The sequence below is a fragment of the Prunus avium genome, chromosome 7, assembly GCF_965620075.1.
Source record: "Prunus avium chromosome 7, drPruAviu1.hap1.1, whole genome shotgun sequence".
Lineage (NCBI taxonomy): Eukaryota > Viridiplantae > Streptophyta > Magnoliopsida > Rosales > Rosaceae > Prunus > Prunus avium.
The window spans coordinates 35,134,903-35,159,025 of record NC_142290.1 but is presented as its reverse complement, the minus strand read 5'-3'; the positions used below and the strand labels follow the sequence as shown (position 1 = coordinate 35,159,025).

The 24,123-nt window shown below is 38.8% G+C and overlaps 5 protein-coding genes and 1 pseudogene across 5 annotated transcripts; 3 read left to right on the top strand and 3 right to left on the bottom strand.

Moving 5' to 3' along the window:
* The first annotated feature begins 1,010 nt into the window (after positions 1 to 1,010).
* Positions 1,011 to 2,177, top strand: LOC148293382 (protein DEEPER ROOTING 1). Its single transcript, XM_088256089.1, has 3 exons — positions 1,011 to 1,648; positions 1,895 to 2,069; positions 2,158 to 2,177. Exons 1-3 carry the CDS (start codon positions 1,073 to 1,075, stop codon positions 2,175 to 2,177), a joined length of 771 nt encoding a protein of 256 aa, XP_088112215.1. The 5' UTR covers positions 1,011 to 1,072.
* A 1,026-nt stretch (positions 2,178 to 3,203) lies between these two features.
* LSM1A (Small nuclear ribonucleoprotein family protein) lies at positions 3,204 to 5,813 on the top strand. Its single transcript, XM_021949272.2, has 5 exons — positions 3,204 to 3,639; positions 4,451 to 4,519; positions 4,613 to 4,728; positions 4,836 to 4,898; positions 5,315 to 5,813. Exons 1-5 carry the CDS (start codon positions 3,579 to 3,581, stop codon positions 5,390 to 5,392), a joined length of 387 nt encoding a protein of 128 aa, XP_021804964.1. The 5' UTR covers positions 3,204 to 3,578; the 3' UTR covers positions 5,393 to 5,813.
* Positions 5,814 to 5,975: 162 nt separating this feature from the next.
* LOC110749212 (RmlC-like jelly roll fold protein) lies at positions 5,976 to 7,529 on the bottom strand. The gene is made up of 3 exons (XM_021949271.2): positions 7,252 to 7,529; positions 6,685 to 6,806; positions 5,976 to 6,502 (listed from the first exon to the last, which is right to left on the bottom strand). The coding sequence occupies exons 1-3, from the start codon at positions 7,373 to 7,375 to the stop codon at positions 6,173 to 6,175; spliced, it is 576 nt and encodes a 191-aa protein (XP_021804963.1). The 5' UTR covers positions 7,376 to 7,529; the 3' UTR covers positions 5,976 to 6,172.
* LOC110749265 (pollen receptor-like kinase 3) lies at positions 7,359 to 11,032 on the bottom strand. Its single transcript, XM_021949331.2, has 2 exons — positions 9,156 to 11,032; positions 7,359 to 8,907 (listed from the first exon to the last, which is right to left on the bottom strand). The coding sequence occupies exons 1-2, from the start codon at positions 10,567 to 10,569 to the stop codon at positions 8,339 to 8,341; spliced, it is 1,983 nt and encodes a 660-aa protein (XP_021805023.1). The 5' UTR covers positions 10,570 to 11,032; the 3' UTR covers positions 7,359 to 8,338.
* Positions 11,033 to 11,113: 81 nt separating this feature from the next.
* Positions 11,114 to 12,810, bottom strand: LHCA6 (PSI type II chlorophyll a/b-binding protein (Lhca2*1)). The gene is made up of 5 exons (XM_021949141.2): positions 12,645 to 12,810; positions 12,377 to 12,562; positions 12,217 to 12,254; positions 11,599 to 12,113; positions 11,114 to 11,482 (listed from the first exon to the last, which is right to left on the bottom strand). Exons 1-5 carry the CDS (start codon positions 12,686 to 12,688, stop codon positions 11,462 to 11,464), a joined length of 804 nt encoding a protein of 267 aa, XP_021804833.1. The 5' UTR covers positions 12,689 to 12,810; the 3' UTR covers positions 11,114 to 11,461.
* A 6,971-nt stretch (positions 12,811 to 19,781) lies between these two features.
* LOC148293381 (uncharacterized) lies at positions 19,782 to 20,420 on the top strand (annotated as a pseudogene).
* Positions 20,421 to 24,123: the final 3,703 nt, after the last annotated feature.

Here is a 24,123-nt window from a genome sequence, read left to right as displayed (position 1 = left end):
GACCAGTCATCACCATGCCGTCATTCGACACTTGGCAAATCTCCTTACCAGCTGCCTTGACCGGTCTGGTCAAGGGCGGCCCGGTAAACAATTCAACCTTTTTTGGGTTTGGATTTAGCATTGGACTGGACATGTTCACGTGGCTGGGTGGTCTTGAAACCCCCATGAACAGCATGTTGGCCCGCCATAGATCTCATCTCATGTGAGGCACGATTTTATTTGATTTTTTGGAATATATAATTTATCACAAACTGTAAAAAAATAAAATTTTATTTTCTTTATCTTATGATGTAAAAGTAGCAATTCTTGCTTGCCGCACATTATCCTTTTTCTCAATCTCATCATCACTCTCATTCTCATCCTCAATTTCCTCTATATTATAGCACAAAAAATGAAAACTAAAAATTAAAATTGAAATGGTTAAATCTGGAAACCGAAAAAAAAAAGAAAAAAAAGAAGAGAGATAAAATTAAGGTGATATACTAAGATATGAAAGATAGAAAAAAAAGGGATTAGTCAATTTCCTCTATATTATAGCATTTCGTGGCCAGCCGTTTACCTTCATTGGGAGAGCTCCCGCAACGAAATGGATTAGACACTGCTGTCAGCGGTGGATACCCTTAGGTCTCACCTAAAAAAAAAGATAGAAAAAAAAGGCGGGAAAAGTGAGTGTTTGGGAACTTGAACCAGTGGCAAGATTACCAGCTTGCTTGGCTATGGAACTTCTCACCTCACAACTCTATATAAAGGCTTTTGCAGCTAAGCTCTCACTGGCTTATGGGATTCTGTGTACACAAACACCTGATTTCTATAAGCCCACTTCATCCATTTCCTCTTCTTGTAACAAACAAATGAAGGTAACAAAAGAAACTTGTGCTTGGGTGATTGTGTATAAGTTTATCTGTATGCTTCAATTTAGAAGGTTTTTTTGACTTGTTTGATTTGATTGCAGATATTTGATTGGATGAAAAGTAAGCTTACTGGAAAAACCCTGATTAAGAAGCCAAGCTCAAAAGTGTTTGATGGTGATTATATATAGATGAAAATATGACATGTTCAATTACACAATTAAATGTTCTTTTCTTTTAATGTGTACTTTGTTTTTGTAGATGACAAGGTGCAAAAACCTCCCAAAGAAGAAGTGAATGAGTGGCCTCATGGATTGCTGACAATTGGGACATTAGGAAATAGTGACTTGAAAGAAGATCAACAGAGCAACCCACCACCTTCCCCTAAAGACCATCTCCATGGATTTACACCAGAGGAAGTAAGAAACATTCAGAATGAGTTGAACTCCTACTTGAATGAAGAAGCTGATCATCAATCAAATTCAGGCGCAGAGCTTGAAAAAGTTCCAAACTTTCTTCCACTGGACAAGTTTCTAAACAGACAGTCAAGCTTGAAAGCTGAGAGAAATGGTATCAGTGCAGATTGTGATGAGGCTAAAGAAAATGGCGGTCGCTTCCAACGGAGTGGCAGTGCTGTTCTCAGCCCAGGGAAAGATGTTTGTTTGGAGAACACAAACACTGCCATTGGCAAGAAGTCGTTGTCTTTTCTCCTCAAGAAAGTGTTTGTCTGTAGAAGTGGGTTTGTACCAGCTGCTGCTCCTGGTCTAAGAGATCCAATCCTTGAGTCAAGAATGGAGAAGGTACATCATACACGTTCTCTTGTTAAACTTATGCTGTCAGACTGTTAATCTAGCTAGACCACACGTTCAAGCAACAATCAATGCAATAGTTAATTTAATCAATGGTTCCGATTCACGGAGTATCGTTGATGTGACATACCGCCTAGCTCAAATCTAAACATTAAGATTCATGCACATAACTAATTTTCCACTAGAGAGGGATTTGTGACATTTGTAGTTATTTTTCCTTTCTTGATTTGTTGACAGATACTGAAGGCAATACTTCATAAGAAGATATACCCCCAAAGTTCAAGTGCTTCAACAATGTCCATGAAAAAGTACTTGGAGAACAGACACAATATTGCCAAGTCTGCTAATGATGAAGAAATAAATATTGATAAGGAAGATGAGGGAAGCAAATGGGTCAAGACTGATTCTGAATGTAAGCACTCACTTAATTTTGTCATTTGATTAAAGCATGGACATGCTTTGCAAAGTTGTTGACACCATTTTTCTTTTTCTGGTTGCAGATATTGTTCTAGAGATATAGAGACTACTAGGAAGAATTCATGCAGGGTAAGTTTTTGATGTAGCTTGATTGTCTCTCCCCCAAACATTAATCTTTTACTTCAAATTTTTACTGATCTTATGCTAAAATTAACTTTGATCTGCAGATTTCTGCCAATGTGGTGGTGTTGTCCTCTTTTGCATGCCTAATTTGTTGTCTAACAAAATGTTTGAGCTCCATACTTGGCTTTGTGCTGTGCAACAAGAGTGGCATTTTGTATGAATGAATTGTCTCCTACAGCTTGGCCTATGCTCCATTTCAGCAGAATCAGCAAACACAAAAAAAATAACAAAATATATCGACTGTATCTTTCATCATCAAAAGAAGAAAGGGCTAAAAAAAGAAGAAGACTATTTATCTTTCTTTTTCTATTTTGTTATTTTTTTCCCTTTGTACATAAGATATTGTGAAAGTACTTTTTACCTTTTACCACGATAATAAACGCTATACAATAAACCAATAAAAAAATAACGTGAAATCTACGTAACTTATTTGTGTCCCATCAAACTTTTTTTGAATGAATCATGTAACTATTGCAAATAACGATTGTGATATTACAATAAAACTGGTAGATAAAACTTTTTCAGCTCCATGATTAGAAGTGTTACACATGCATTGTTTCTGATATATGCCAAAAAGAAAATATGCATTGTTTAAATAAGAAGAAAATTTAACTCCCCCCTTTTATGTTTGAATTGAATAAGAAAAAGGTTTAAACCTTATTCTGAAAAAACAATAGTTATCATTTCGAGTGATGGGAATTGTATAATTAAAAAAGGTTTAACCTTATTCCTGCTTTCACACAAAAAAATATATAAAAAAAAAATCCTAATAATTGCTTCATGTATGATGAAAAGATTACGTATGAGGAAACGTATAATTAATTAGATCGTGTATATCTAATTTCGGCGCCAATCTCGATGGTACTTAATCTAATCCAACGCTCCATTAAGGAGACCTTATAATTAATTAAGCAAGATATTAAGCAAGATATTAAGCCCAAATCCACTGTATCCTACTGTAAAAAGCTAATAATAATAATAACGAAACACAAGAGCAATATTGTGTGAGAGAGAGAAGACCAATGAAAAGATGTCATCTTTTTGCCCAAGCCGGTGACTTTAATGGTCCAAACCCAACTTACACACTTAGTTGTTGATGGGTATTGTTGGAAATTGCTTGCAATTAGGGTTGGTGGTTGTGATGATCTAGTGGAGAAGTGTGTGACTGAAAGTTTTGGGCTTTGAGGCTTTTCGGGATTTTTTTCTTTTTAATTTTGGAGGTGATTGTTTGGTGGGAAGCCAATGCCATTGGAGAAGGCTCTGTGTTCCTGTTGATTGGTTTTTCGAGTTCCCGATTCTCAGTAGAAGAGAAGTCTACTTCATGTCGTGGGCTGGCGCAGAAGACACTTTCCTTTCCACTTCTCTTGCAAGCTATCTTGACAGTATACTCTCTCTCTCTCTCTCTCTCTCTCTCTCTCTCTCTGTTTAGATCTAGTTTGAAGTAATTGAATCTAGTTTGAAGTAATTGAATCTAGTTTAAAGTAATTGAAGATGGGTTTTATGGATTTTTGGCTGTTTTGTATGTTTTAGCTGTTAATTGCCTTATAGAGCTCTTGTCTAGTCTTTTTCTTGCACATTTGTTTCATGGAATGGTTTCAGGGCTGCATTACTGTTTGATTTGTAGATTTCTTATTGCATGCTCTGTTTGATTGCGTTTTTCAACTGTATATGAGATACCAGGAACATAAACGAGTAAAGCTTCAAATTTGGATCTCTGCACTAAGTAATTGTTATGATGTTGAATTTCTAGTGCTGAATTGTGGATTTGGGGTACAAGAGTGGTTCCCAATTTCTTAGAATGGAAGACATATCTTTGCTGGATAAACAAAATTAGAAATGAGACAAATATTTTCTTAAAGAAATCAAGATTCAGACCATTATTAAATGTGAGCCAGATGCTGAAGATGCACTCATTAAATTAAAGCTTCATAATTAGTGGTTTAATGTCACTGCAGAATGTTTTGTTTCTAGTGCTTTTGTAGCTCTTCCTTGAAGCACTGGATTTTTTTTTTTTGGGGGTTGGGGGGGCGGGTTCGGGGAGGAGGTGTTAAACTGGCATGAGATGCCTACATTTTGGTTCCATGTGATTGCATGGATTCGTTTTATGTGAGGTATATCGGCAGACTGATTGACATGAGAGATTGATTCATTACAAAGCACTTGGCTTATTAGGATTTTTGATTTGTTTTTCAGAAAAGCTTCTTGTCTTATTGCGAGATGGCCGAAAGCTCTTGGGATTACTACGGTCTTTTGATCAGTTTGGTATGTCACTTCACGTCCCATACTAAGTTCTAATTAGCTTATTATTCTTTAGAAACCTTTATTGATAATGGTGATTTTCTTCCCTGTGCCCAGCTAATGTTGTTCTTGAAGGTGCATGTGAACGAGTTATTGTCGGTGATCTTTACTGTGACATCCCATTAGGTCTGTATGTAATCCGTGGGGAGAATGTCGTCTTAATTGGAGAGCTGGTATATTTGCATTCTCTTTCAGTTCTTGGAGACTTGACCACTTTTAATACTTTTGACTATGTTATCAGTTTTTTTATTAAATTCTTGCTATGCATCTTTTATTTTAGGAATTGGGTAAGGAGGAGCTTCCTCCACATATGACTCTAGTACCAGAAGCAGAGATAAAAAGGGTAAGTCTTTAGATGTATGTTAGTTAATGCTTAATTTGAAAATTCCAATCTGAATGTTTAGGGTTCTAGCATTTGGTCATATTAAACCATGTTGACAAATGGATGAAGAGAACTTTGATTTTGTGAATGCCTATGCAGCATAGATAGCTTCTTAGCACTGTCCTAATTTGTCCTGCCAGTGTTAATATAGGAGCTTCTTTATGCCCTTTTGAGTGGGAATATAAGTTTACTCTGGTTTTTCTAAAGTAATTAACCTCTTGCATCAGCTTGATGTTGGAACCTTTCAATTAAATCCTTTCCTTTTAAGATTCGTGTATCTTATTATTTTGATTCAGGTATCTGGGTTGGATTGTTCCTTCCTATTCTTGTCTTTTGCACTTCACTGTAATTTGAGTACATGTTTCTCTTCTATTCAGGCTCAGAAAGCAGAGAGGGATGCTACAGATTTAAAAGGCTCCATGAGAAAAAGAATGGAGTTCCTCGATTTTGATTAACTTGCCCTCCCTTATGTCGTGGGTTTAGGCCATGTCCGCAAATTTTAGTGCGACAGTGACCCAAGATTTTCACCTCAATGGGAGCGCAGAAAAGAAGAAGAAAGAAGAGAAATAGTATAAGTTCTGAGGACCCATTGAACAAAGGGTGAGAAAGGAAAGTTATTTTTATCCGGGTCTAGCAAAGGCGAGGCAATGCTGATGGTTCCTTCTTCCCACGCTTCATTTGGATTTGATTGATACGCAAGAACATGGTTTGGGTTCTACAGAATTTATCAGGGTTTTTAGATTCGCAATTGCTTCTCTGTCAAACATGCCTAGTTTTGATTTTTCATGGCAACCACTGTTATTACATTTGTAAGATGGTAATTCCTGTTGAATCCACATATGTTTACATGCTACAAGTTTCACCATATACTGCACCGCATGCTTATATTAAAAAAGATTGTATTCCTAATCAGGCCAAGCCAGAGTTTCCACCCTCTATGTTTCTCCCCTCCCCCAACAAAATTAGATCGAATGCTGTGGGGGCTAAACATATCAAGATGTACGTGACTTTAAACATATTGAATCACATGCCACAGGATCAAGGGAAATCTTATTCTTTCATTATTTAGTTCCTAATACAAGAACTTTCGCATGGTAGATTGGATCATCAAATGCGAATTCTTAACAAGCCTTTCATATAAGTACATGATCTGAAAAATTCGAATCCATAAACATGTAAAAACTCAGGATGAACGTTGAGCTAACATAACTATATAAGACTACTGCAGCAAAGGCTTATGCTTTCTCAGGGAATGTAAGCAATGATATAAGAGGCTCGAATTTAGGAAAGCGAGAAACAAGCTCCGATCGCTTTGCCAGCTCAAAGTCCTGGAACTGAAAGGCAGGTGCACAAGTGCATCCCACAAGAGAGTAGTGAGTCTCAGCATCCCTTGGAGCAGCTTTGAGCAATGCCCCATCTGGTGAAATGCTATAGTCCTTTGTTGGAAATGAACCAAACCATATATTTGGAGGCACCGTGTACTGGGGTTGCTGATCCTCTCCAATCAAATTGGGTCCAAGGCAGGTGAATTTGAATTGCCCATCTTTGTCATCCAACTCCACTATCTGATAGCAAAGATGAAACAACAAAATAACATAGAGAAATAAATCACTTTGAATACAAATGTACTATAATGTATCACAAAGCCACTTTTAGAAGCTCTCTGTATCTTGAAATGACCATAGAAATGGCATGTCAATGCAGAGTATTTCAATCTTTCAATGTCTGAGCTGTGATCGGGGCGTACCGTAATAGGTTCTCCGAGATAAAAATGCCAGGTTTCAGCCATTGGTATACGATGAAGGCGTGACACATCCCCGGAAGGTAGCAAGAAGTAGATCGAAGAACTCACGGGGCGCTCAACCTTGTCTGCAGATAAGAAGCTACAGCTCTATTAGTAGAACAAACGGTAAGTAAAAACAATACAAAGTAGCAAGAAAATAGTTCAACTAAGCATCATTGAAGGTGGAAACAACAGTTCCCATACATAACAATTAGGCTCATTTTGATGAGCAAAGTGGATCTATTTCCATTTCAATTGAACATATGATTGCAGGAACAAACTAAGTTGCATGAATAAGTAGATTCTCACAAAAATCCAATTTCATCCAACCAAAAAGCAGATATAACACAATCTAGCCAACTTCAATTCCAAATATTTTCCAAAATTCCAAATTCAGGATCCAAATGCAAATAACAATAAAAACCCAATACACAGAGGAAATGAAACATCCAAAGTCAGATCAGATCAGTGTACAAAACATGAGAAATTGTTGAAAAACAAAATGACAAGTACAGAGTTACAAGGACTTACAATCTGGGGGAAGCTGGCACAAGGGCAGGGCAATGGATATGTCTCTGAAAGTTTCAAAATAAAACCCACCTTCTTGGTGGGGATTCAGTTTCAGTTTCTCGACAATCTGTGATGCAGTTGCCATGTCCGTGGGATCCGTTGAAAGCTGAAACCTGTTTTGTCTTCCTCCGACAACACTCTTAGATTCACTTTGTGATTTTTGTGTCTGGTAGGTGAAACCTTAGCCTGTAGAACGTCTTGGGTAATTTGACAAACTGAGCACAAGAGAGCTAACCAAATTTGACATGGCCACTTAATATTATATGGGTTTTTATCAGACGACTCGTCGTTTTTATTGCAAGTGGTGTTCTTTTTCAACTAATTGGTGTTTCTTTTTTATTTTTTCTTTTTGCTTTCTCTGTTTTACTGCTCTTGTTCATTTGGAATCTCAATTATTTCTATCAGGTAAGAAATTTTTGCTCAATGGCAAAAGGAAGCATATGGGGACAGAGATTTTGCCAGCCTCTTGTTGGAAACAATTTTGAAAATCTTGGAAAATGACAAGCCATTAAATAAAATAATGTGATACATGTATGGGTGTATGTCATGTATGTACATGAATGAATGTCTCTCTGTTAGTATTCCTAGAAAAGAAAATTATTATGGTGACCTGAAAGTTCCTCCTATGTACAACTAATTTAAAAAAGAACAAGAAAAAAAGGGTATCACACCCTCATGATCAGGAATTAGATCAGAGAACTAAGAACCAAAACTTCCTCCAGAATAGAAATATGACTTAATTTATTCAGTATTTTTCACTAAATTCCATTTGCTTCCCTTTGTTCCAACCCAACACTCTCTCCTCCTACCCCTTTTTCTTTTCTTCTCACCTATATGGCAAGAGAAAAAAAACCTGCACCTGTATAGAAATTTATCACTTTTAATTATCTAGTATTTTTTTCGCTCAATTCCATTGCTTTGCTTCTGTGGTTGCTTTGATCTCCTCTTGCCCTTTTAATTTCTCACCTTGTTGAAAGAAAGCCCATCTGAACTGAAGTATATAGAGCAAGCATGTGTATATGTATGTATAAGCATGCCTGTATGCCTCTCAAACTTGTACCTCTTCTATCCTCCTAATGGCTTCCCTTATATCAAGCCTTTGCTCAGGATCACTGAGAGTGCAATCAGCTCCAATCTTGAGAAGCTGCACCATCTGATCCACAGAGTCTGCATCACTTGCTATCTCTGGGTCAAGCAGCTCTTCTTCTCTCTGCTCAGCCATTGCTGATTGCACCCATTGCACCACATCAGTTCCTCCTTTGCCATTGCTTAGATATTGGGAAGGGAATTTCCCAGTTAGGATCTCAAGGACTAGAATCCCTAGGCAATAAACATCAGACTTTGGAGATATTTGCTGGGACTCTGTGATCTCTGGGGTCCTAAAAGCAAACATTGTTTGAGCAGCATTGTTGGGGTTGATGAGGGGATGCAAGGCATAGTCATTTAGGACTGGCTCATAGTCATCATTCAACAGAACATTGCTTGACTTGAGGTTTCCATGGGGCAGATCATAGGATGCAAACTCTGTATGGATGAACCCCATTCCACATGCAATTCCTTGGATGATCTTCAGACGGGTAGGCCAGTTCAGCTCCGAATGACAAATGCCACGATCACCTGCAAATTAAACGTTTGCATTAGCCTAGTTTGTCTGGAAACATGTTCTGTAGGCAGACTCTCAATCTAGAGACGACTGATCATATTAGTTAGTGTCACGTTAGTTTTCAATAGAATGATCACATTGTAGGCTACGTCTCTAATATAACAGCATCGTGGAGCCAAAATGCAAAAAACCAAAATGGTTATAATATAGAAGCCTAAAACAAGATTTTTTTAATTAAAGCGAATCTGTGACAAGTTCATACCATGCAAAAGGTACAGCAAGCTGCCCTTAGGAATGTACTCTGAGATCAACAGCTTCTCCTCTCGCCTATAATGGTAAGCCAAAGGAGTCAAGATATTCTTGTGCCTTAATCTTCCAAACCTTCTCATCTCAGCATCAAACCCATCTCTCCCCAACCTATTCATGTCCCTCATCCTCTTCACCACCACAGACATCCCATTGGACATCACAGCCTTGTAAGCCGATCCCAACCCTCCATTCCCTAAAACCTCAGCCGCAGCTTTCATCAAATCAGACAATCCAAACGAACCCTTTTCATCATTCACCATCAAAAGGTCGTTCATGCCATTTTTCCCATGATTTGACCCCTTCTTGGAGTCCCCTTTTTTGCTACTGGTTTGGTGGACCTCCAAGCTATGATTACTGCTGCCCAGACTGCGGTTGTTGTTACTTGGGACATGAACTTCAACCACCTGTTGATGATGATCATCCATTTGTTCTTTCGCAAGCACATCGAAATCATCGTCTCTCTTTCGCCTCTTTGCTACAAACAACACATACAGCAAGAGCAGTATCATGATACCCAAGATGACACTGATGATTATGATGATGGTTGTCGTCCTTTTAGAATCCATGTCTGAGGATGACGAGGATGGCGATGAAGGTGGTGGGGATGGTGATGGGGTTGATGGGGAAGGGGAAGGGGCAGGGGTTGGAGCTGGTGATGGGGATGGAGATGGGGATTTACATGATGACTTGAGTGGCACGCCACAGAGCCCTTCATTTCCTTCAAATGCCTTTGGGTTGTACTTGGACATGCCGTCTGGGATTGGACCTTGTAACTTGTTATTTGACAAGTCAAGTGAGTTCAATCCTTGTTTTAGTTTGGGGATAGGGCCTGTGAATTGGTTTTTCTCCAAGTGAAGTTCTTCTAGCTTGTTCAATTGGCCCAAGGACTCTGGGATTTTGCCTGTGAAATTGTTGTTACCGAGGTATATTTTTTTCAGTGAGGTCATATGGGAAAAGTAGTCTTTTGGTATTTCACCAGAGAATCCATTTCCTGACAGAAGCAAGGATTTCAAGGCACCAAGTGTGTGGAAGTCTGGGATTGAACCTGAGAAATTGTTGTTCATGAAATTAATGGTTCTGAGGGTAGGAATGTCTTTCAAAGCATCAAAATCAATCTTTCCAGAGAGACCCATGTTGGAGATATGGAGACCACTGATGACATTACTGCCCTTGGAGCAAACAATCCCGGTCCATTGGGCTTTGCATGGAGATGAGTTTTGATCAGGGGTCCACTTGTCTAAGGCACCTGCATGGGTGAGTGATTTCTTGAACTTGAGGAGAGCTTCTTGGTCTTGTGGTAAGGAGAGGGAGAGGTAAGGGGAGGAAGAGAAGAAGAGGAGGAGAAAGAGGAGGCGAACAGCGGCCATTGCTGAGCCGGGAAGGGGGACAATGGGTCGTCGTCTCCACCGGATAGAAACGAGCCACTGTTCGGAGAGAAAGATGGGTGGTGGTTCTTCTCTGAGGTTCTCTTGTGTTTGCTTAATTTCGTTTTGTTGATCATGAATTTGGGGTGTATGGGAGGAGGAGGAGTTGGGTGTGTCATGTTGGGTGGTGGGTTGGGGGTGTGTTTGTGGCTTTGAGATAGGTTTGGGGATGGAGATTACCAGATTTTACAAGATAAACTCTAAGAATAGAGATTGGGACAGAGGAAAGAGGGCTGGATTTGCCTCTTGTGGGATTTGGGGAGGAAACAGAGAGAGGTTGTGGAATTTGCATTGACCTTGTCAGCCTCTGGATGCCCTACATTTCAGGACTTTCAATTTCCAAAAATTGCTAAACATTCATTCAGTTGGTTTGGCAGAGGCAGAGGCAGAGCAAAACCATATTTATGTTATTTCAATGTGCTGTGTAATTAACTTCTTCTAAAAAGAAATCATGGAAAACTTAATTAATTCAATCTCAAAAAGGAACTAAAACAAATAAAATTGAGTGAATAACAACCAATTCTAGCCAAGTTTCAAAGCTGGTGCCTGGATCCAAATTACTTTACACTTTGCTCATGACCATGCTTGCTGGATATCACCATGGTCACCCAAGCATCAGTCATTTCACACTCCAGTCATGAACTTTTAACAAAAAAAGAATATTCAAATTACAGAAAGGAAGTCATGAGGCTGTCTTGGCTTCTTTGTATGTACAATTTCTTTGATCTTATAACAGAAGAGATTATCACATAATGCAGAGAATAGAGATATACATGCATGCAGGCTGCTTGGTGTTTCAATTACAAACCTTCCAGGAGTCTTCAAGCCCACAGCATCAATATTGTGAAGTGAAAGCCTGCACAGATGAATTGTTAGTTAAAATTTATCAGCACATCAAAGTGTGTAATACATTTTATGTTTTTGACAATTCAGAGCATGCAATGAAGTGTATACATATATATATAGCGTTACCGAAAATATGTTGCAGTGACCAGGATCTGCAATATGAGCCATCAAATTCTCAATGGGATCTTTCCCTGTATAAATGGCTTGGAACAAGAACCCTACAAAAGCCAGCATTGCAAGGCGCCCATTTTTTATCTCCTTTGTTCTCAACACCATCACAGGCTCAGGAGATCCTCTTCCCCACATCATGGGATCAAACCATAGCCCACCAGGGTACCCAACATCTGGTTTTGGGTTCTTTTTGTGAGGAAGCTTAGGCTCAATATCAACACTCCCAGGGTTAATTATGTCAGCCCATCTCCTTCCCTCAACCCACCCCATTAATGCTAACTGCACCACAAACAGGGTTGTGGGGTCTGCAAAGTATTCTCTCTCACCAGCCTCAAACCATGAGAAGTTCTCAATAAACCCTAATCTTTCAAGCCACTCTGGAATTAGAATTCCAGACACTGCCAGCATTGCCCATCTGCCATGCATCAGCTCAGCTTGTGCAAACCATTTTAGTAACTCAGGATCAGACCCTGCAAAAATTCGTCAAATTGGGTTTACATTTCTATGGAAATAAGTTAAACTAAGACCATACACAGAAAGTTTACAAATGGTCTAAAATTAACATGTACATACCTAATCCAAGGGGGTCAAAGCCAAAATCACCAGGAAGGCTATAGTTTTAACCCCAAAAAAACAGTCAGGATGAAAGCGGAGATAGATGTATACTGAAAATATAGGAGGGGTGATGTGAAAACAGTCAAATTGATGAATTTAATTCATAATTATTTCTGACCTGCCATCAAGCCACTCTGGAGGTGAGCTACCAGGAAACCACAATGGCCTATCTGGAGGGAGTGGTTCACACACGCTGGACACTCCTTTTGTTGCATTTAAACTGGTTGTTCTTCTTCCGAGCATGCATGATTTTACTTTTCCGGGGCAAAATTTCCAAGGCACTTCCTTGTACTCAATCAGAAACCTTGTACATGAACAGTAATATTTAAGAAAATTAGTGTTGGAAAGATTGAAATTAAGAATGTGGTTTAGGACAACTTTGTTACCTGCTTGGGATGGTTGAGAGTGCAGAAGTAATAGCCAGGGCCATAGATGGCAAGTCGGTCCAGCCAAACTGAGCAGAGTTTGATAGCTTAATTTGGGTTCCCTGCAAATTGTTTGACAGTTTTTCTACTCACCGGGAAGATGGATGGTTCATGATAGGGTGAATTACAACTTAATTGGCACAAAAAGAAGAAGAAAGAGCCAATGGGAAGTTGGCACGTGTTCTGGATATAAGTTCCTATCCTAGACCTGTAAAAATTTGAGGTATTGATTAGCCAATGAGAACTTTTATTTTATAATTTTTCTGCCTTCTTCAAAATTTAAAAATAATAATAATTCTTTTTCCCACCCGTTCTTTTTAGTAGAGATTAATTAAGAATTGAAATCGGTACCTGGTATACCATTTTTTTGGGTACCTGGTATTATAAATTTGAAAACAAAAAACAAAAACAAAAAGGGTATGTAATTTATCAGAGAGCCCATAATTCATTTTATTTACTTATTTTATATTTCCTTACAATTTAGTCCTTCCCAAATTGCCTGTTTTTTCTTTTTGGTGTCTTTATGGTTCATTTAAGGGACTTGAGCTTCCACCCCAATTTGGGGGACTGAAATAGTAGAAAACTCAACCATATAGAAACTCTATAAAAATCAAAAGCCCATTTTCAAAAAATAAAGAAATGGAACACTACAAACGCCTATAAATTACAACATTGCCACAAATTTTTCATAAGAAAAACCCACAATGAAGCCCAACTCACATTTTATATATATAAAAATATACCCAATTAAGACAACTTGTGGGTTTTTTTTCTCAAAATTTATTCCAGTTGGCAAGATGTGGGATTCTTTCTTTAAATTTAATGGCAGAAGGAAAAAAGAAAAGAAAAGGGAATTTGATATATAAAATATTAACAAATGCATGACATGTGGCTGATTTTAGGTTTTTTATATTCTCGAATCGGGAATTCTCCATGTGTGTTTCATTTAACAAAATCTCCCAACAAATAGTTATCGAATCAAATAACAACAAATATAGTAAAGATCATCATTTAGTTTGCAGCTCATGGTTGAAGTGGGTTAATCCAATAACTTAGTGATCGACTCGGCCTACTTTTGAGTTGAACAAGGCCTCGTCAAGGGTTTGAAACCCCAACCCAGCCAACATGGACGGGTATGGGTAGATACTTTGAAATTTTGACCCAACCCAACTCGACCTAAAAAACGTGACTAAGCTCGATTTGCTAACTCTAGTGTGGCCCGAACCTAAAAATTTAGGATAGTTGCAAAAATACTAAATAGTATAGGAATCTCCAAGAAAATTAGGAAACTTAATTGAAAATTTATAAATAAAGAGCCATAAGAAATTTGAAAAAATAAATTGTTGGAAATTAAAAAACAAATGAAATATTTGGTCGATAGGTATTGGGCCCAATCCAAAAGCCGTGCTAGTGTGATCAAGAATAATTGATCGAACGGCCTAAGCCATATGACCTCAAAGGCCAAGTGACTTAAGGTAAGGTTACTTACAGCGCATCATTCGCCGCACTAACTCCAATCGCGCCGTCTTCTTCGTCTCTTCTCTCTCGTCTTCTCCATCTCCACTGAAAAATCCATATGGCTTCTACACAACAACGAGATCTCCATGTGACTACAGCACGGAGACTGTACGAAATAGAAGCTTGAATATGCCCTGACTGGAATTGTAAAAATGAAGGAAAATCAGTGGAAAGGCTTCAACAATTCCTTGAAGGCGACTCTGAAAATGAACTCTATTAGAGTTTTTCGGGTGGAGGAAGCTCTGGAAACCTATCAGGGAAGCTCTGGAAACCTATCAGGAATCGGATGTTATGGCTATCCTCATACAGTATATGTGCCCTAACAGTTCTGATTCGGTAGCGGCGGCGGAACCTGATTCATCCTCTAATGTGGGGAGAATCCTAATCGATCGGCTCCTGAGCAAATTTTTGGCGACAAAGTGTGGTCTTGGATTCTTGCAAGAGGTGCAACCTTTGAGAATTTTGCTGCTATTGTAGCTGAGCTGTGATTAATGACAATAGTTTCGGAAGCCCACTTTCGGTAAGCCCACTTTCGGTAATTTTTGTCCCTTCCTTTTGTTCTTATTGAATAATTTAATTTTAATTATTGTTATTTATCTTTTAATTTCGTAACCACAATTGTAACATAGAAAGGATTACAACATATTCTGGATACTCTAAAATTGGATGTTTAGTAACTATAATATGGGTAAGTAAGTTTTAGGTTACCTTGATTCTACTGCAGTATCTTGATGAATATATGTAAGCTTTTACTCTAGATTTGATAAGTAAGTTTTAGGATACCTTCATACGGCATATTGGTACATATTAATAGTGTTTACAAAAACATGGAGACAACCTGAATACTGCTCTAGATTTGAAAAATATTAGGATATCAAATTCTAATGTTGTGATTTTCCAGTCTAGGTTCCTTCAGTAAGCATAGGATTTGCCAAATAAACACCGGTCATATGAACTCGATTGGTAAAATTTCCTTTTGTTCATTGAAATGGCATTGATTCACCTATGCTAGATGTATTCTGGAATATATGTTTCCTTTAAAAGATGTGATATTTGTTGATATTGTTTAAAAGTTTCCATTTCCATCAAGTTGCATTCATTTGGAAATTATGGCCTACTCCAACCTACCTTTTTTTTCTCAACAATGTGCAATGCGATTAGTATGATTCTTGCACAAATATGAGCTTAGTCTAGGCAAGGGGGTACACATTCAGACTATATGTTTGTTGTGTAAAGTGTCACTATTGCATTCCTAAAATGACACAAATTAATGTGCAAACAACCAATTAAAAATACCCGCAAGTGCACGAATCTAATGAAGTAAAGATTATGTAAGTACGGGGTCGATCCCACGAAGAACTTGTCGGCTTCCTATAAGTTCTAGTTTGAGTACGTAAAGAACACTAATTTAACACACCACAAATGCACAAATGCAAATTGGAAACTAAAAATGAGTAAAGAAATGTAAAAGAAATGAAACAACACAAGAAACCAAAGAAAAACAGAAACAGCACTTTCTATCACCCTTTTATCACCTATTTATCACCTGTGAACAGTGCTGTGAACAGTGCAGTGAACAGTGACGACCGGTCGTGAACAGTGACGACCGGTCGTTTTTGGGCAGATTCGTTTCTCTGTTTTTCCAGTTTCGACCTCTGTCCAGTGTTTTGCCTATAACTTTCCAACCGTTTATCCAAATTTCACGTTCTTTATACGGTTGGATTCAGCACACAAAAACGAAAAACACAACGCAGACCAAAAGTCCAAAACAGTTACGAAAATAAACAGAATGTAGTAAACAAGACACACAACGTATCAAACACACAACTCACACACACATTGGGGGGGGGGGGTTTGGTTTGGTTCAAGTGACCTATTTCTATTGCATGAAAGTAAATGGACTTTGAATTTAAATGAGAATAGCAGAGATGAATTATCACAATGTGAAATAAAAAATGTAACAAACACTAGGGTTTCGGAATCCACCCTAAACAATTCTACCTATGTTCATGAATACTCAAGTGATGAACTCTAAACGTGTTGTTGAAGATGTTCGCAGTCAAGACCAGTACGAGTGGCTCAAGACGCATTGATTCTCTCTAATGTACGTAAAGTGCAGTACGAGTGCTACAATACTTGTGTCTTCCCTATAATCGAATCTAGGTGTGCTTAGTACTTTGATTCAATTACAAGAAAAACCCATTAAGTTCAAAGAGAATATGAACATCACAAGAATCCTAATAGCATGGTGTTTACATTAGGTATTCAAGAAACCAATTCACATGGATGATTCTTACTTCACCCATTTATTGCTTGGGATAACATGAAGATACACATAATCCCAACAACCTCAAGAAGCATGCTTTCAAATGTGATCAATCAAAAAAGAACATACATCAAGGATAGATTAATTTGGTGAATTGGAATTCATCAACAATATCTAGAAATTCATACACTCAAGCATCAAAACAATAAGGTTTTCATGTTTAGGGCTTCAACCTAAGCCCTAGCTAAATAAGAAGTTACATTGAAACTAAGAAATTACAAGAAACAAATAAAATGAAAGAAACTAAGAACAAAGAGGAGAAAGAGAATGCATCTTCAACCCCTTGGATCCTTGCCTCAAGGCTCCCCAAGGTTCTCTCTAATTGTTATGCCATTCTTCCCTCCCCTTGGTTGCTCCTTGCTCTCCTCCTTCTTGCTCTCTAGCTCTCAAAATCTCTGCAAAGTTTGGAATGATCGAATGCCCAGGTTACCCACGTTCAAAAGCCTCTCATACTTCAGATTGCACTCACCTTTCCCTTGCCCATCAATTTACAGCTCACACTTTGAATATAAAAGTCATTCTTTCCTCCAAAGCCTTCACCCATTGTCCCCTTGCCATGATGAAGCTTTGTCCTTGAAAATATGCTCTTTGCCTCAGAAAATATCTCTTTCACTAAGGTAAATTCTTGTTACCAAGTGTTATGGTAACAAGAAGAATCAAGTGACACATTGGAGGTAAAAGCTGGACTACTTCGGATTTCCAGAGCTGTGGTAACATGCTGGATTGGTTGGATAGGCAATACTTGTCCAATGGAGCTCAAATTTGGATATGTTGTAGTTAACATCCATTGGAATAAGTTTCATGAAGATCTTCACCTCATCCGAGCACCAGAGCATGTTGATCCCAGGCCAAGAAGTTGACCTACGAAAATGAACAAAAACAGAATTTATAACCAATAATGCACTTTTAGCTCATTTTCATTCTAACCAAGTTAAAATCTAAGAAAACACAAAAAGGAAGTAAAAAGCTATAAAATGTCAAGAACTAACTCAAAATAATAGGTGAATAACATGAAAAATCATGTGTAAAAATGAACCGAACAGTCACATGATGACTTTAGGCAAACTTAATAGTTTTAAGTCTTTGTGATATAAAGTTTGCCTAGGAGTTGTAGTTCGATAATAATGAAGCATCAAGCAAATATTTTAATACAGACTAGGAGTGGTCTGAAGTTTGCCTAATGTTGTTTGTGCCTAATAAATCACGGCCATAAATTGGCCGAAAGGACCTTCCTCGGCCTTAGCACCTATTTCATAAACTAAAACGTGGCGTTTCGTCAGATGTTTGGCCTTCCTAAAAAAATAAAGGAAAAGCTGCGAAGGCATAATCATCTCGGCCTCGACAGCGGCATTATGGGCCGAGGCCGAAGGACGAAAGAGTCATGACCGAAGGGATTAGAGTCAAATCGCCACGTGGCAGCCGGGTCCCACGCTTCATTTAATGAAGTAACGCCTCTGACTAGCAAACCCACTAACCACAAAAGGGCATTTAATGCACGAGGGAAGAAGGGAAGTGACTAAAGTTAGGATTTGGTGACAGAGATCAGAGTGGTTAGGCGCAAACATACTTACAAATATTCTTACAACATAAGGTCAGATCACCAACCACCAGACTAGGGCATTTAATGCGTCCCCACGGCCAGAAGCGCAAAACCCGCGATCAAGGCGGCGGCAGAGATTTACTAGGATTCATGGGGTCACACCACCATGCTTTACGATCCCAAATGTCGATTAGACTACCCACTTGCTCTGATCAGGCTCCACCATGCAGATTTTCAGCCTCGATTACTCCTCCAAGAGCTCTCCCTATAAATACCAAGTTCAAGCTACATTCAAAGGGTTCAAACACCAAACCAAAAGCCTCCCACGGAGCAAATTATATTTTCCTGTAATGCACTTTCAATATCTTTACTTGCTTTCCTAGGAGTAGTGTTAGATTGTAAGGAAAATCCGTTCATCAATATATCATACGACCCTTGATTTTCAAGGCGCCGGAGCACCATTTCTATTACTCTTTCATTCATCCCATATATCATACGACTGTCTCTCCCTGAGCAACGCGCCGGAGCTACGCCCAAAATCCACCATCAACGCCACCATTAAACGGCCTTGTAGCTCAGGCCGTGAACTTGACGGCCGAGATCAGTTCCTCTCTAGGCCACAATCGTTTGATTAGGAGTCGTACTCAAACAGGCGCACCACTTAACCACTTCACACATATCACCATCTCGACGCACGGTAGACCGTGCTGGCACGCCCGCGCACAACCGCACCGCATCCAAAAGAAGGAAGCAACGTGTTAACGCATATCCCCTCGGCCCGGAGCTCCAGGCCGTGAGATTTGCTCAGCCAACAAATGTACAAACTAGGAGCCAGCCGAACCATCTGTATGGTGCACTTGTAGAAATACAAACAATCTTACGAGTGTTAGTTATACTGTCAAATTCCATGTTGTACCACTTTTTAACATAGGTCTAAAAGAGTTTGTTTGTTAGGAGCTATAGAACTTCTCCTCTAAGAGGATTGAGCTATAATCCAAACCTCCTTATATGATATTTAAAGCAAAACAAGTTCTGAAAAATAAAATCTAACACAATGCAATTTCAATGAACAAAATCGGGAATTCTCCATGTGTGATTCATTTAACAAAATCTCCCAACAAATAGTTATCGAATCAAATAACAACAAATATAGTAAAGATCATCATTTAGTTTGCAACTCGTGGTTGATGTGGGTTAATCCAATAACTTAGTGATCGACTCGGCCTACTTTTGAGTTGAACAGAGCATCGTTAAGGGTTTGAAACCCCAATCGAGCCAACATGGACGGGGATGGGTAGATACTTTGAAATTTTGGCCCCACCCAACTCAACCTAAAAAACGTGACTAAGCTCAATTTGCTAACCTTAGTGTGGCCCAAACCTAAAAATTTAGGGTAGTTGCAAAAATACTAAATAGTATAAGAATCTCCGAGAAAATTAGGAAACTTAATTGAAAATTTATAAATAAAGAGCCATAAGAAATTTGAAAAAACAAGTTGTTGGAAATTAAAAAACAAATGAAATATTAGGTCGATGGGTATTAGGCCCAATCCAAAAGCCGCGCTAGTGTGATCAATAATAATTGATCGAACGGCCTAGGCCATGTGACTTAAGGTAAGGTTACTTGTATTGCATCATTCACCGTGCTAACTCCAATCGCGCCGTGTTCTTCGTCTCTTCTCCCTCGTCTTCTCCATCTCCACTGGAAAATCCATATGGCTTCTATATAGCAACGAGATCTCTATGTGACTACAGCACGGAGACTGTACAAAATGGAAAAATTAATGAAGGAATAAGTGGATCACGTAGTAGATTCTGAGAACAAATAGAAGCTTGAATCTGCCTTGACTGGAATTGTGAAAATGAAGGAAAATCTGTGGAAATGCTTCAACAATTCGTTGAAGGTGACTCTAAAAATGAACTCTATCAGAGCTTTCCGGGTGGAGGACGCTATGGAAACCCATCAGGAATCGGATGTTATGGCTATCCTCATACAATATATGTGCCCTAACAGTTCTGATTTTGCAGCGGCGGCGGAATCTAATTCGGCCTCTAATGTGGGGAGAATCCTAATCAATTGGCTCATGAGCAAAAATTTTGGTACAAAGTGTGGTCATGGATTCTTACGAGAGGTGCAACCTTGGGGAATTTTGCTGTTGTTGTAGCTGTGATTAATGACGATAGTTTCGGAAATTTTTTTTGAAACTACTGTTCCGGACAATAACACAGGCATCGTAAACCCCACAACAGATCACTCGCCTAACCTTAAGCCCACTTTCGGTAATTTTTATCCCTTCCTTTTGCAAGGGGGTGCACATTCAGACTATATGTTTGTTGTGCAAAGGCAAACTTAATAGTTTTAAGTCTTTGTGATATGAAGTTTGCTTAGGAGTTGTAGTTCGATAATAATGAAGCATCAAGCAAATATTTTAGTACAGACTAGGAGTGGTCTGAAGTTTTCCTAATGTACAAACTAGGAGCCAACCGAACCATCTGTATGGTGCATTTGTAGAAATACAAACAATCTTGCAAGTGTTAGTTATACTGTCAAATTCCATGTCGTACCACTTTTTAACATAGGTTTGAAGGAGTTCGTTTGTTAGGAGCTGTAGAACTTATCCTCTAAGAAGATTGAGCTATAATCCAAATCTCCTTATCTAATATTTAAAGCAAACAAGTTCTGAAAAACAAAATCTAACACAATGCCATTTCAATGAACAAAATCGGGAATTCTCCATGTGTGTTTCTTTTAACAAAATCTCCCAACAAATAGTTATCGAATCAAATAACAACAAATATAGTAAAGATCATCATTTAGTTTGCAGCTTTTGGTTGATGTGGGTTAATGCAATAACTTAGTGATCGACTCGGCCTACTTTTGAGTTGAACAGGGCCTCGTCAAGGGTTTGAAACCTCAACCCAGCCAACATGGATGGGAATGGGTAGATACTTTGAAATTTTGACCCCACCCAACTCGGCTTAAAAAATCTGACTAAGCTCGATTTGCTAACCCTAGTGTGGCCCGAACATAAAAATTAACGATAGTTGCAAAAATACTAAATAGTATAGGAATCTCCGAGAAAATTAGGAAACTTAATTGAAATTTTATAAATAAAGAGCCATAAGAAATTTGAGAAAACAAGTTGTTGGAAATTAAAAAACAAATGAAATATTGGGTCAATGGGTATTGGGCCCAATCCAAAAGCGGCCCTAGTGTGATCAAGAATAATTGATTGAACGGCCTAGGCCATATGACCTAAAAGGCCATGTGACTTAAGGTAAGGTCACTTGTAGGGAATCATTCGCCACGCTAACTTCAATCGCGTCGTGTTCTTCGTATGTTTTCCCTCGTCTTCTCCATCTCCACTGAAAAATCCATATGGCTTCTACACAGCAACGAGATATCCAAATGACTACAGCACGGAGACTGTACAAAATGGAAAAATTAATAAAGGAATAAATGGATCACACAGTAGATGCTGAGAACAAAAAGAAGCTTGAATCTGCCCTGATTGGAATTGTGAAAATGAAGGAAAATCTGTGAAAAGGCTTCAACAATTCGTTGAAGGTGACTCTGAAAATGAACTCTATCATAGCTTTCCGGGTGGCGGAAGATCCGGAAGCTCCTCAGGAATCGGATGTTATTTCTATCCTCATACAGTACATGTGCCCTAACAGTTCTAATTTGGTAGCGACGGCGGAATTTGATTTGGCCTCCAATGTGGAGAGAATCCTAATTGATCGGCTCCTAAACAAAATTTTGGCGACAAAGTGTGGTCATGGATTCTTGCGAGAGGTGCAACCTTAGGAAATTTTGCTGCTGTTGTAGCTAAGTTGTGATGAATGACGATAGTTTCGGTAAACTCTATCAAGCTTTCCGGGTGGAGGAAGCTCTGGAAATCCCTCATGAATTGGATGTTATGGCTATCCTCATATAATATATGTGTCACATCCCAATATTAATTAAGGTTGCCTTCGATAAATGTGTTGCCTACGGATTAATGTTGCCTTCGGTTATAATGATGTCTACGGACATCCAGTTGCCTTCGGTTAAAATGGTGTTGACGGACATCATGTTGCCTTCGGTTCAGTCAGCATGCTTGACACTACCCCACGAGTTGTGGGGATGCCGGACCGTGAGGTGCGATCCAATTTCAGGGGAGACTCTGCTGAATTTTCGGCAGAAGTCAAACCCCAGTTTCGGTTGAATTTTGACTAGAAGGGCAGTTAAGTCAATTGTGTCCGACACTTGCCAGGTGTTGGACACGCACAGGGTCCGATTCGGATTTCAAAGTGGAATTTGGATCGGGTCCTGTCAATATGTGCCACAATGGTTCTGATTCTGCAGCGACGACGAAATCTGATTTGGCCTTTAATGTGGGGAGAATCTTAATCGATCGGCTCATGAGCAAAATTCCCCAAGGTTGCACCTCTCGCCAGAATCCATGACCACACTTTGTCGCCAAAATTTTGCTCAGGAGCCGATCGATTTGGATTCTCCCCACATTAGAGGCCAAATCAGATTCCGCCACCACTACCGAATCAGAACTGTTATTGCACATATACTGTATGAGGATAGCCATAACATCCGATTCCTGAGGGGTTTCCAGAGCTTCCTCCACCCGAAAAGCTCTGATAGAGTTCATTTTCAGAGTCACCTTCAACGAATTGTTGAAGCCTTTCCACAGATTTTCCTTCATTTTCACAATTCCAGTCAAGGCAGATTCAAGCTTCTTTTTGTTCTCAGCGTCTACTGTGTGATCCACTTATTCCTTCATTAATTTTTTCATTTCGTACAGTCTCCGTGTTGTAGTCACATGGAGATCTCGTTGCTGTGTAGAAGCCATATGGATTTTTTAGTGGAGATGGAGAAGACGAGGAAGAAAAGACGAAGAAGACGGTGTGATTGGAGTTAGCGCGACGAATGATGCGCTGCAAGTGACCTTACCTTAAGTCACATGGCCTTTTCGGTCATATGGCCTAGGCCGTTCGATCAATTATTCTTGATCACACTGGCGCGGCTTTTGGATTGGGCCCAGTACCCATTGACCCAATATTTCATTTGTTTTTTAATTTCCAACAACTTGTTTTTTCAAATTTCTTATGGCTCTTTATTTATAAATTTTCAATTAAATTTCCTAATTTTCTCGGAGATTCCTATACTATTTAGTATTTTTGCAACTATCCTAAATTTTTCGGTACGGGCCACACTAGGGTTAGCAAATCGAGCTTAGTCACTTTTTGAGGCCGAGTTGGGTGGGGTCAAAATTTCAAAGTATCTACCCATCCCTGTCTATGTTGGTTGGGTTGGGGTTTCAAACCCTTAACGAGGCCCTGTTCAACTCAAAAGTAGGCCAAGTCGATCACTAAATTATTGGATTAACCCACATCAACCATGAGCTGCAAACTAAGTAATGATCTTTACTATATTTGTTGTTATTTGATTCGATAACTATTTGTTGGGAGATTTTGTTAAATGAAACACACATGAAGAATTCCCGATTTTGTTCATTGAAATGTCATTGAGTTTGATTTTGTTTTTCAAAACTTGTTTTGCTTTAAATATCATATAAGGAGATTTGGATTATTGCTCAATCCTCTTAGAGGAGAAGTTCTACAGCTCCTAACAAACGAACTCCTTCAAACCTATGTTAAAAAGTGGTACGATATGGAATTTGACCGTATAACTAACACTCACAAGATTGTTTGTATTTCTACAAGTGCACCATACAGATGGTTCGGCTGGCTCCTAGTTTGTACATTAGACAAACTTCAGACCACTCCTAGTCTGTACTAAAATATTTGTTTGATGCTTCATTATTATCGAACTACAACTCCTAGGCAAACTTCATATCACAAAGACTTAAAACTATTAAGTTTGCCTTTGCACAACAAACATATAGTCTGAATGTGCACCCCCTTGCCTGGACTAAGCTCATATTTGTGCAAGAATCATACTAATCGCATTGCACATTGTTGAGGAAAAAAAAAGTAGGTTGGAGTAGGCCATAATTTCCAAATGAATGCAACTTGATGGAAATGGAAACTTTTAAATGA

Excerpts from the sequence above, each read along its gene's own strand:
- LHCA6 (XM_021949141.2), bottom strand. The coding sequence starts at position 12,688 with ATGGCCCTGGCTATTACTTCTGCACTCTCAACCATCCCAAGCAG. Across the intron at positions 12,563-12,644 it reads CTCTCAACCATCCCAAGCAG|GTTTCTGATTGAGTACAAGG; the intron begins GTAACAAAGTTG and ends TTCATGTACAAG. Across the intron at positions 12,255-12,376 it reads CCAGAGTGGCTTGATGGCAG|CCTTCCTGGTGATTTTGGCT; the intron begins GTCAGAAATAAT and ends TTAAAACTATAG.
- LSM1A (XM_021949272.2), top strand. The coding sequence starts at position 3,579 with ATGTCGTGGGCTGGCGCAGAAGACACTTTCCTTTCCACTTCTCTTGCA. Across the intron at positions 4,520-4,612 it reads ACGGTCTTTTGATCAGTTTG|CTAATGTTGTTCTTGAAGGT; the intron begins GTATGTCACTTC and ends CCCTGTGCCCAG. Across the intron at positions 4,729-4,835 it reads TCGTCTTAATTGGAGAGCTG|GAATTGGGTAAGGAGGAGCT; the intron begins GTATATTTGCAT and ends CTTTTATTTTAG.
- LOC148293382 (XM_088256089.1), top strand. The coding sequence starts at position 1,073 with ATGTTCTTTTCTTTTAATGTGTACTTTGTTTTTGTAGATGACAAGGTG. Across the intron at positions 1,649-1,894 it reads TTGAGTCAAGAATGGAGAAG|ATACTGAAGGCAATACTTCA; the intron begins GTACATCATACA and ends ATTTGTTGACAG. Across the intron at positions 2,070-2,157 it reads GGTCAAGACTGATTCTGAAT|ATATTGTTCTAGAGATATAG; the intron begins GTAAGCACTCAC and ends TTCTGGTTGCAG.
- LOC110749265 (XM_021949331.2), bottom strand. The coding sequence starts at position 10,569 with ATGGCCGCTGTTCGCCTCCTCTTTCTCCTCCTCTTCTTCTCTTCCTCC. Across the intron at positions 8,908-9,155 it reads CTTGCTGTACCTTTTGCATG|GTGATCGTGGCATTTGTCAT; the intron begins GTATGAACTTGT and ends TTTAATTTGCAG.
- LOC110749212 (XM_021949271.2), bottom strand. The coding sequence starts at position 7,375 with ATGGCAACTGCATCACAGATTGTCGAGAAACTGAAACTGAATCCCCAC. Across the intron at positions 6,807-7,251 it reads GTGCCAGCTTCCCCCAGATT|ACAAGGTTGAGCGCCCCGTG; the intron begins GTAAGTCCTTGT and ends TCTTATCTGCAG. Across the intron at positions 6,503-6,684 it reads ATCTCGGAGAACCTATTACG|ATAGTGGAGTTGGATGACAA; the intron begins GTACGCCCCGAT and ends CTTTGCTATCAG.